Source organism: Astatotilapia calliptera, chromosome 16, assembly GCF_900246225.1.
Source record: "Astatotilapia calliptera chromosome 16, fAstCal1.2, whole genome shotgun sequence".
Lineage (NCBI taxonomy): Eukaryota > Metazoa > Chordata > Actinopteri > Cichliformes > Cichlidae > Astatotilapia > Astatotilapia calliptera.
In genome coordinates, this window is record NC_039317.1 from 34,505,852 (window position 1) to 34,517,944 (window position 12,093).

General features: G+C 44.2%; 1 protein-coding gene across 13 annotated transcripts in view; it reads right to left on the reverse strand.

Moving 5' to 3' along the window:
• The window catches only part of stxbp5l (syntaxin binding protein 5L), a 128,678-nt gene that overhangs the window by 32,984 nt on the left and 83,601 nt on the right, over positions 1 to 12,093 (reverse strand). For all 13 annotated transcript variants that reach the window (XM_026145592.1, XM_026145593.1, XM_026145595.1 and 10 more), the window contains exons 8-17: positions 11,722 to 11,845; positions 8,899 to 8,974; positions 8,472 to 8,626; positions 8,075 to 8,147; positions 6,933 to 7,080; positions 5,497 to 5,564; positions 4,894 to 4,934; positions 2,398 to 2,612; positions 2,122 to 2,303; positions 1,764 to 1,889 (exon numbers count right to left, since the gene is read on the reverse strand). In XM_026145592.1, the coding sequence (XP_026001377.1) occupies positions 1,764 to 1,889; positions 2,122 to 2,303; positions 2,398 to 2,612; positions 4,894 to 4,934; positions 5,497 to 5,564; positions 6,933 to 7,080; positions 8,075 to 8,147; positions 8,472 to 8,626; positions 8,899 to 8,974; positions 11,722 to 11,845 (1,208 nt within the window). The remainder of the gene's footprint in view (positions 1 to 1,763; positions 1,890 to 2,121; positions 2,304 to 2,397; positions 2,613 to 4,893; positions 4,935 to 5,496; positions 5,565 to 6,932; positions 7,081 to 8,074; positions 8,148 to 8,471; positions 8,627 to 8,898; positions 8,975 to 11,721; positions 11,846 to 12,093) is intronic.

Here is a 12,093-nt window from a genome sequence, read left to right on the forward strand (position 1 = left end):
CTAATACTTCCCAGAATTCCCACATGACTGATCGTCACCTGCCATGCATCATATGGGCTCAAATTGTGGTCATAAATATTTTGCACTTGTAAATCAGTTTTGTATGTGTAAAAGCAGATTTGCGTGTGGAAAAATACGTGTGAAACTCTGCACTCAGGTTTCAAGTTACAAGTACGAATTTTGACCCTATTTTTCTTCCTTTCATCTGATTGGCCAATGTCATGTCAATCACAAATTTAACTATCCAATCAGAGAACAGGTGGGTTTGGCTGTCGGGGGGGTGCTTTATGGAGCTTCAGGTCCTGAGGGAATAAATGCCCTTTTACATGCCAGCCCAGCGTTTTCCTTCATCACTGTGAAGGAAAACAGTCTGTGGTGGTCTGAGTTTGGTGATCTTTGTGTCACAGGTTTACGTGGAATACATTTGAAAACTAACCTTCCCGACACTGCATATGCTACAATATTGTGAGCACACCACACTTTCACTGACCTGAGCTACAAGGAGTAAAAATGTCCAATGGGAGCACAGCCGGCCCGTGGAAACCATTTGGAACAATCACTGTTAAAAAGCCTCATTAACTTATAAACATCTGGCCTGGACAACACATTCCCAGCAGCTGCAGCTGGACGATACGTTTCTGGGAACCACACGTGGATCGGGCTTTAAGCTTGAACCCAGAGGAGACAGAGCTGAGTCCTTATTGTGACATCAGCAGGAAAGCAGGCCGCTGTGCTGAGCACGTCTCTCTGACATCCTGATGTTATTCTGCTCTCACCAATAATCTCAGGAATGTTTTTATATTAGTGCAGCTCAAGGAGGACTGTGTCTGTGTGTGTGCATGTTCTGCTCAGTATGTGAGAAAGGCATCAAAAAGCCAGATAATCAATTGCTGCAATGTCACTTAAGATATGAAAAGCTTCAGAGCAGAGATTCAAATGGTGCGACTGCCTCGACCCGCAGAGAGCTTTTCTGAAAACTCCTCTGTTATTGGTTTCTGCCCATAAAGCTTCTATTCACAGCAAAGCCAGACAAGTGGTCTCAAACCCTGCGAGCTCAGGAAGTCATGCAGCTCCCGTTCGACTTGTTAGTCCACATCCAGTAAGTTACTTTAAAATAACAAAAGCAGGTAGAAGAAGACGATGTGCTCGTGTTCGTTGCCGCTCGTCACTGCGTGCTCTATCCGCTGTTATGGCTACGGTCACAGGACATATGGTGTTTTTCTCAGCTTGGCTCGCAGGTGTTACATTTGTCAAGAAAGCTCGAGAACACATTTAAATAATTTGGTCACGTTACATTAACTGCTGGCAGTAACAGCAAAATTACAAAGCTCACACATGGCCCATTATCATATTTACATCCTCCCGCCAGCCTCACAGTATGATACAGTACAAATACTGCAAAGACCAACTCAATGCTGCACAAAGCGCATATACACAGACCAAGAGCAACTACAAACACATCTGTATACAGCCGAGCCCTCTTACTGCCACATGCATGTTCTTCTCCTGCTGCATCACTGTTGCTGTTTATAATCTGGCTCTTTTCAGAAAATGAGAGTCAAATGTCCTCGGTCTGTGCAGGTTTGGTTCCCTGCACCCTTCACAGCCATGCTTGTGTTGTGCACTGATGCTGTTTTTATTGGTGACGACCAAACATACGGAAATGGATAATACAAGCCTACTGTTTGCTAAATGTTCCTAATTTAGACTCATAGACAGACACAGAGCTGCTCAGGACAGAGGGTTATGCCTCTGAAACTCACAGGCCGTAGGCTGAGTTGATGTCCAGGCTGGTGATCTGCTGTGGAGGTTCACCATCTACCCAGAGGAGCTGGATGACCAACTCTGACTGGTAGCCAGGAGGAACCCGAACCGCCCGGTCCTTCACTCTGAAACAGATGAGCAGCTTTTATCAACAGCTAATGAGGAATGATGTTGGAATGAGGAGTAACGGTCCAATTTACCCTCAAACACCTGGCAGAGCTTAAATACACAACACTGGCATGCACTGTAACGTGCCTCAGCAAGTCATTAGACCATCATACACCACCAGAGTGCTTTTCTTGACTTGACTGTACTTGAAGTCTACTGTGCTGCAGAGACGGAGGACTGTTATCTTACTTGAGGCAGGGGATGCTGTCTTTGATGCCCTCTGGTGTCCTGCTGCCTGGGCTGGCTGGGTGTTGGTGTTGGTGGTGCGGTTGGGGTGAGTGGGAGCCGGGCTCTGAGAAGCTGGGATTGTTTTCATTCTCTGATGGGGAGATGACGTCGTCCGAGTCACACTGCAGACGCACCTCTAGAGACTGAAACATGAGAGGAGACTCAGGGAACGTATCACATCAAGAGTGGGCTTCACCTTCAGTCTCCGTACATCACCTGACCACTTTAAGCACTCACCACTATCTGAGTGTTGGCATCATATTTGCTGAAACGATAGAGGATGATGTGAGCTGAGATGCCGACCACGCAGAACATGCGACTCTGAGGGCACCAGCTGACCATCTGAATAGCAAACGGGTCTTCTTCCACCAGCTCGGCGGCGCGGCCCTCGCCTGGCTTTGGCTTCTCGAACACTTTGGAGGTCTTCATCTTGTACAACATCTGCAGCGTGACTGCACAGAGACATCTCAGTTAAAGCACAGTGCAAAGCGTGAAGTAAACGGCCATGTGCACGTGGTGATATCCCGACAGCTTTATGCAGTTTGCCATGTTACATCTTCATATTCTTCACCTTTTAAATTTTATGCACTTTGCACAAATGTCTCGTCTCCACTTGGCGAGGCATTTTCACCCCGTACTGCTGCGATTGGCACAGCTGTACAAATGCATTAGACCAGTAATGTGTCTGGCTGAGAGGAGACTGGTTTGCACCACAGCCTTCTGATTTATTTTCCATTTAAAGCACATAAAGCAGATGCTGCACCTTTAATAAAGCTGCAGTAGTAGAAACGTGTGCACACAGTAAACCTGGAAGCGTGTGCTGATCAAAGATGGCGGGGATCATACGAGTCATACCGAGGTCAAACACTCTGAGTCACGACTAAAATAGTCAAAAGACGACTGTTATTTCCACCTGGACTCATTTCTGTCTGGATCAGTGTGGTGGGACGACCACACAGAACACAGCAGGCTTCAATGGCAGCACATCTGACAATCATCTACTAAAATAAATATGAATAATAATAGATTGGATTTATATAGCGCTTTTCAAGGCACCCAAAGCGCTTTACAACACCACTATTCATTCACACACTGGTGGAGGCAGCTACAGTTGTAGCCACAGCTGCCCTGGGGCAGACTGACAGAAGCGAGGCTGCCATATGGCGCCATCGGCCCCTCTGGCCAACACCAGTAGGCAAGTAGGGTAAAGTGTCTTGCCCAGGGACACAACGACCAGGACAGAGAGCCCAGGGATCGAACCGGCGACCTTCCGGTTACAGATGCGATTCCCAACCCCCTGAGCCACGGTCGCCCGACCAGCCACAACATCTTCAGCACCTGCCTAATACTGTGCCATTCACCCTGAGCCGTCAGGACATGGACTCCACTACACCCTGAAGGTGTGCTGTGGTATCTGCACCAAAGTCCCACAGATGCTCGACTGGATTGAGATCTGGGGAATCTGGAGGTCAAGTCAACTCCTCAAACTGGTTGTTGTGCTCCTCAAATAGTTCCTCAACCATTTCTGTTTTCAGTGCATTATCCTGCTGAGAGAGACCACAGCCATCGGGGAGCACCTTCTCCATGCATGGGTGTAGATGATGTGGAACAATGCTTGGATAGATGGTACGTCTCAAAGTAACATCCACATGGATGCAGGACCCAGGGTTTCTGTTACGTGCCAAGGGGCGTGGCTTTGCTTTTGTGCTCTGTTTTGTGTTCTATTTATCTTTCAGGCGTCAGGCCTCCTCTGATTGGCCAGTTCGAAGTTGATTGGCAGGTGTCTATTGGCTGGTCTGGGCTCAGTTGGCCAATCACACTCCAAGGAACACTACATATGAGCCGCTCCCTGGCCAGCTGGGGCTGCTGGCTTCTGCTTTGACAAACATTTGCGAACAGGCTTCTTTATGTTGTGTGTGGTGGGAGGCTGGACAGGTAAGCTGGGGTACCCAATACATTGGTTGTAGATTTTACTCTGTTAGTCACACTAGGTTATGCGGTTGATGCCACCCTTGTATGTTTTCACTGACTTTTATCGAGTAGCTAGGTAGGCCTTTTGTTTTGCATTTTTCTTTCAGTTAGGCTAGGCCCTGGAAGCTATCGACCTCTTTTTGTTTTATTACTTTCTTTGATTTGGATCAACCGCCCAGTCCTCCTCCCCCCCCACCTCTTCTCTGTTGTTAAGATTGACTGTCCAACCATTAAATTCTGCCTGATACCTAACTGCTCTGTGGTCTTCCTCCTTCATTGATTGTGGTTGTCCAGTGTTGCTGTCCCCTGCCTGCCTTTGCCCCCGCCGTGGTGGGGGGGGGACATAACAGTTTCCCAGCAGAGCATCGCTCAAAGCAACTGTCCCCGTTGGCTCGCCTGTGGTTCTCCATGTAAGCGACGCACAATAATCCGTCCACCTATCTGATTCATCAGACCAACCCACCTTTTTCCATTGCTCCATGATCCATGTCTGATGTTACGTCTGATCGGTTTATATCATATGAACTTTGCTAAATAGATGTACGAAATGCTCTCAGCTGATCTATCATGTGATGAGGCATAGAGCTGAGATCAGCTGATCTGAAGCTAGTATGTTAGCTGTGGGTGAGTATGATTAGTCTGAACTCTTAGATTATGTCATTAAGCAATTAATGATATCACCCAGGTGATTGATTAACTGTGCTGTGGAACAAATGCATCGCTGCAATGAGAATGCAGGAAAGCTTGGTGCACAGGACTTACTTGCAGATGCGTCCCAAAACTTAATCGATCCGTCAGCATGCCTGAAAAAAAAAATGTATTTAGTATGAAATTAATGACAACAAGTAAAACTTCCAACCTTCCCACTCACTTTTAGTCTAATTAGTCGTGTTAATGATTATTACCTCAGTAAATTTATCGCTGCATTTTTAAAACATCACACTGTTCATGAATCTGCAGCTCACCCGTCTTGTGGCTCACAGAGCTACAAAGTGAAGCTGGGTTCCTACTTCGTGAGAACTTGAGCATTTTTAGGTGTTTCACGCTGTGCTTTCAGCAGTGAAACGTCTCCACGTCGACCTCAAAGGGCCGGACTGCCACTGATATCTGTGAGTGTTACCCAGAAGCAAACGCCACCCAGCGAGCAAGCTTCAGAGCAGGTTAACATCTCTGACAAAGGGGGCCTGCTCTCTGCTGGGGCTGGCACAGATAGAAATCAAATCTACGCAGCGCTATAAATGTAGAAAAACCCACAGTCGGTGGTTCTGTCACCGTGGCGTGAGACACGGCTCAACTGTCCTTTTAAATGTGACGGGTGGTGTTAAAGAGGGGTCATCAGTATTCCTGTCAGCATTTCTAACTCACCCTGTGATGATGATCTCTGGATAAGTGTGGGAGCCTAATGTCCACGTCCCTCCACTGATTGGCCACTCCTGACAAAATAATCACAGCAGCACTGATTATTTTAAACACCCGGGCACATTACCCTTTCTTTCTGTCCCATTGTACCCTCGCTTTTCCTTTTGTTCTAAAACACAGGCTGTCATCCTCAAATACAAAACCGAATTGATTAAAAGTGATACGTGTGCTAATGATTACCTATAATTTAAAAAGTTCAACAGCAATTATTTTAGAAAGATGATTTTACATGACAAATTATGAATAAAACTCCCTTCAGAGACCAGGATATACCAAAGAACCGAAGCGCAGACACACAACTCTATACATATTTATACATCAGTTCTAGCATTGTATTTTCCGCACAATAAGGCGCACTTAAAATCCTTTAATTTTTTCAAATGATGAATTCTGATCGTGCTCACTGACCTTGAACCGATTTTATGTGCTACACGGCGCTCAAAAATCTGTCAAAAATGTTTTAGTGCGACTGTGGTAAGCTACGAAGCCACCGCGTGATGGATTGTTGGAGCATTACAGCTACTGTAGTCAGGAGCCTCACGGAGGAATCTGGGTCCTAAACTCCGTCATTTTCAGGTCCCAAATTCAAACGAACACTGCAGCATCACTGAGAGTTTAAAAACTGTCTAAATTCTTTAACCTTTAATAAAATGATCAGTGTTGCTGCTTTACCAGGTGTAACAATTAAGTTTAACATCCAGGCATCCATGAAAACAGGATTTATTACATTTAACAGAGTTAGAAGTTAGCAGGAAGTTAGCTCGCTAGCTTCCACCTAAACATGATATAGCATGTTCTGACTGAGAGATTTCTGAAAAATTCAAACGTACAGGTCTGTTATCACTTCCAACATAAATGAAGACAGAAAACTAAACAGCAGTGACGTTTGTAGGGTTACTGAAGTTGGGCTAGCTGCTATATAATGATGTGCTACGTGACGGCTAGCGACACAGCTATGTTAGCATAGCATAAACACAGTGAAGCTGGAGGATGAAGCTAACTTCTTTCCACTCGATAAAAGTTAACATGAGGGTTCCTGATGGTTAGAGACAAATGCAATCGCATGGCAGGATGCTGTAAACGGACCAAACTTCAGTCAGGAGAACAACTGAGATAATCCATCCACAATATGAGGTTAGTCATTAATATACTGCTACAACATGGGAATAGAGCCGCTGCCAGAGAATTCAACAGTAATGAATCAATGGTACAGAAGTGGAGGAAGCAAGAATGACCTGAGTAAAGTTTGACTTATTTGACTGTTTTGTTTCGCTTAATGCACCTTATGGTCTGAAAATACGGTATGCGAGGATTACGTAACACAAGAAAATCCTCCCAACATGGATCTGCACAGCAAAGGCCGTACTCTTCCCCTCCTTTACCTTCTGGCTGTAGCCAGTCTTCTTGTGTTTCGCTCCTATGGAGTAGAGGATGGGGATGATGTCTGGTGGACAGTCTGCGAAATAGGCCGTGCAGGTCACTGGCGACTCATGGATGTCCATGGGATACGGGTTCTCAAAGACGGGGTAGCTGCAACAGGCAAGTACACAACGTGGTATATAGTAGACCTATGAACATGAAGCTATTCAGAATTATTCCTCAGCTAATCGAAAAGAATAATTCCAGTTGGTCCTCCCATGGAGCCCACAGGAAGTGGACACATTCAAAGGTCTGGATTCTTTATCTGTTCTCTAAGCAATAAAAATTGAATGTGCCAATGACTCTAGCTTCATCTGCTTTATTGCCGATACAGTAAGATAAGAGCGACTGGTTCTTCTATGCACACATTAAAGTGTCACTAAAAGATGTAGAGGGGTGTTTCTGCAGAGCTCCAAATTCATGCCACTCCTTACTTATAATGAAGCATTTAAATACAATTAACCTGATTTACTTATAATGAACAATTTAAACACAATTAGCTCGTAATCAATGAGCTCAAAGACAATCTGGACATGTTTAAACTACTTTAGGTGTTATCAGGAGACATTTATATCTAACAGCTGTAATTAGCTAACCTAATTAACCAGGAAACTTCATTTATACCCGAGCGTTTTGCTACTCCTCAAATGTATGCCTAGCCTAGCCTTGGGTGTTAATCTGTCAGGACATCATCGCCGCGTCCAGCTTCAATCTTTTATAACAATGATAGCGAGTTAAATCTACCCACAGAACATTGAGCTGTGCTTGTTCAAAGGATAACATCTTTGGCAGTTTTTACATAGGATCTTATCAGACCTCTGAAATCACAACAAAAGCACTGAACTGTTTCCCTTCAAGACACTGAGCTGCTGAGAGCAACTTTCTGATAGATCGATACAATTAATCCACAAAAGTCCTCAAATTAGGATAGTCCACATATGCTTATGGTCATACAGCATTATATGCTGATATCTCTCTGAACTACAGCTGCTTTCACTTTGTTGCTGAATGTAAGAACAGTTCCACTCTCTGAGTGATATTCTTGCACACGCGATGGTGTGATTCTGATATATGATGTCTAACTGTATGTTTCACAGTGACGTACTTGCTCTGTGTTAGATCCACCACGATTAAGTCTTTGTCCAGAAGCACGACCACAGCGTAAGGCTCCTGGACCTCTGTGAAGGCCGAATGCAAACAGAAAGATGGAGAGGTAATGCTAGTTACCACGACAACATCAAGGAGGGATGCAAATTTAAAATCAGCTGAAATTCATATAAAAATGACTCAACGTCAGTCGGTGGTAACACTTGGTGAGTTTTAAGGAAGCGTGCTCTTGTGATTTCCACATTATCACAGGATTACAGGAGAAGCCGATGGCACCGAGCGGGTGAAAAACCCCCCGTGGCTGAAAACCACATTTCTCTGAAAGGCTTCAAACTCACTGAAGCGAGACCACAAAAAGGGACACAGCTCTTATAATTGAATCGGTACGCCCTTACCGTTGTTGTAAGGAGTCTCGCACAGCACCATGAACTCTACTATGGGGTAATCCATCTCCAGCACAGTGATGGCCTTGCCGTGCATGATCGTCAGTGCCGGCCGTCGTCCCGCCTTGTCATATGAAAGACCCCCAGAGAAGATAACAAAAGGCTCACTGTTGTGAAGGAAGAGAAGGGATTTAGAAATGCTCACCTCGACAAAGCAGAAAGAAAGAATGAGTAACAAGTAAAATGAAACACGCTCTTGTTTCAAATCGAATTAAACGCCAGTGATCGATGAAATAAGTGACGCATACACAACGGTTGTTTGTTCCTGTGAGGACTCAAAAGAAATCTTTAAATCTCATCTCAGAGGTTAATATCAATTAAAAAAAATGCAGCGCTACGTCTGTGCAATCAGAAAATGAAATGTTTAAGACACACGCACCTGTTCCTGCAGGTCTTGTATTCCACTTTGAGAATAGGTTTGCACGACTCCTTCCTCGCATCCTTCTGTATCTTTCCTGCATCAGAGGAAAAAGCAAAGGAAGAGCAACATGTACAGATTAAAGTATAGTTTCATAATAAGATGAGAAGATGTAAGAAGAAAAGCTGTTGTTCACCTGTTGTTACGTTCATGTTTTTCCCTCTTTTAAGCTATTTGGAGTTGCTACCTGCTGCTTTGTCAAAGTGACCAATGCACGGCTCTACACTGTGTTCATAATGTTACACAATGTGAGCATAATCAGGACATAGTGCGCCACAGGAACCCCCTTGAAGGATCAAATTTAGTCTCATTTCCAACTGGAGTTTTGTGTGTTTGCTGTGTTTCCAGGTCCTCTCTTCACTGAATGACAGTCCATTATCAGAGTTAGCGTATTAAAGGGAGTAATTCATGCTTCTCATATTAACATCTTTGAAGAGAAGGTCTCCTAGCTTGGAGGCAGTGAAACCTTGAATTCTACCTTTCAACAAAGGCTCAGCACTTTCTGAACAAATGAAAGAAACATCATTTCTAAACTGTTGGAGCTCTGCTGCAGCATCTTTTATTGAACGCAATAAAAGGAATCATTTTAAGTGTACCTGGATTCTCTGAGAACAACTCGTCCTGTCGCAGATTTCTTCACATCATCATTATGAAAAGTGGCTATAAAAAGGTCATTTTGGTGCCCTTATGTACAGGACATTGTGCTTAAAACAGACAAAGTGTTGGCTGTAAAAAGTGAGAAACTTCTGATAGTTTAGTTAAAACACTACGCTGGCCAAAAAACTAAAACTTCTGGTTAATGGTGCTCTGCAACAGCCTGGCCTGCTGAGACCGGCTCTTTTAATTGGATACACCGTTAAGAAAATGGACGGATGGTTTCTGAACTATGCTCACCTATCCAGGTACAATGCTCATTACCTACATGTCACTGACACGGTTGTAGCTGAGAAACACAAAAGGCAAAGAAAGCCCCAGTCGTCACCGAGCTCTGCATCAAGCAACAGCTCAGCAGGTAAGTAAATGATGGAAAGCCAAACACACATGTAACATCTGTGGTTAAGTATTTAGAGCACTGTGCTAATCGCTAATTTAAATAAGCTAAAATTTGTGAGCATATTTGGCAGCTTCAGCAGTAAATTTTATAAATAAATAACAAGATGATGGATTTTTGCCCGACTGTGACGAAGTCGACTCAGCTGTGTGACAGAGGGAACAATGGCGAGTGATAACAGGTATGCAGAGGTTAGCCTGGAGTGTTAGAGGGGCAGTGTGACATGTTCAGGTTCAGACATGAACAGCAGTTTCATGCTTGGAAGAAGACAAACATCCATAATTCTCTACAAGAAGTCGATTCTGACATTTAAAAGATGTTCAAACTAAATACTGAATCAGAGTCATTCAGAGTCTTTGTATGGATCTGCATAGGCAGCATGCTAATGCTAATCTAGCCTAGAAGAAGCCAGCGGCTGCTTTTTAACTTTCTTTGTTGTCAGTTTGTGTTCAAATGCAAAACCTAAAAGAAAGACGTGTCCTCATTAGGAATTTGTGTCAGTGTGTGGGAACGTAGCCTTGGGTTTACAGAGTTAATTGATAATTATGAGATAATGAATTTCAGGTCATATTAACATGAAAGTAACAAGTTCTCTGATGGGTAATTAAGTAACATACTCCATTACCTCTAAGGAAAGTAACAAGTAATAAGTAATGTATTACAAATTATTAGTAACTTATTGTCATATTGAAGGAAAACAAACACATAATAAAATCAAACTGGTTTTGATTTCTGGAAGTAAAGTACGTTTCCTTACAGAGGTCACAGATAGGTGCTAACTAAGCTAATAGCGCTCTGCTAGTTTTGAGCTATTTCAAATCACTCAGCTGGACATGTTTGTGATATCGGAGCATTTTGGAGTATATTTAATCCAATTCTTTGATAACTAAGATGCTGCTCTGCTGTGAGCTCAGTGAAGTTTGTTGCTTACCACACACTCAGACTATGGACACACCATGTTAGTCACGTTAGCTAGCATTAGCTCAGTTAGCACTCCTTCCCCTCACCTAGCCTGCTACTAAAAGCCCGAGGTGCTGCAGTCGAGCCGTTTAAATGCTGAATTTTAAACCCTCACAGTTTTTAACTCATTTATTTATAACTAAAAATGTCCGACTATATCATTCTCAGCAAATAACATTTTAACTGTTTACTCTTCTTCAGCTTTATGTTCTTAGTTGACCTCTACTCATTTTCATGCCTCCCTTTCCTCTTCCTCCCGTTTTCGCCCTGAGTGACACTAAATATCTGACAAATAAACGATCTGCTGGAATTCAGCTGTGCCCCCCTCCCCGTCAGCCACATCCTGCCTGCTTTTTGCTTTGTGATTTTGCCTGAGATTACAGCTCACAGCAAGAAAACACAAATCTGACGAGTTCGGTCGGCCCTGCATGAGAGGAAGCCGTAGGGAGACACGGCAGAAGAGGAGGCAGATTTCACCGAGTGTGGAAATCAAAACGAAGCAGCAGCGAAACACCGCACATACGACAATCACTGCTGGATACAGCACAGTCTACCCTAAATGTGCAGGTAACCGAACATGAATGTTGGTGAATGAGACTGAACGGTGGCTGGTTACACTGAGAAAAGCAAAGACATAACCACGAGCTGCTCGGCAAATCAGATGACAGCATATGGTCCACAGAGGTTTGTTTACAGTCTATGATATTCAGATCTATACAAAGAGTATAGACCCAGGATTTGTCTCTGGGATTATGAGAGTGTGTGTGTCTCACCGTGAGGGAAGGTGACCTGGAATGGCTTGGTGGTGTTTCTGAGGTTCCACAGCGTCAGGCTGCCGTCCGAGTGACTGCACATGAACTGCTTCCCTTCGTGATGCCAGCTGACAGAGTGGATGGCCTGCACCGATCACACAGAGTCAGTGTTTCTCTCAAAGTCATAAAGCACTTCAAGTGAATCATTGTGTCATGCAGTGCCATGAGAAAGAAGCCTGATTGGGGAAGAGGAACCAGGAGTCCTGCAGCAGACCCCACACGACGCCGAGCTCGGCGAGCGGCTGTGACCAAAGTCCACCGAAGAACTGAAGCAAGTTCAAATGAACTGTAACAACCTACCGAACAGCCAAACCGAAACTGCACACAGGAGAA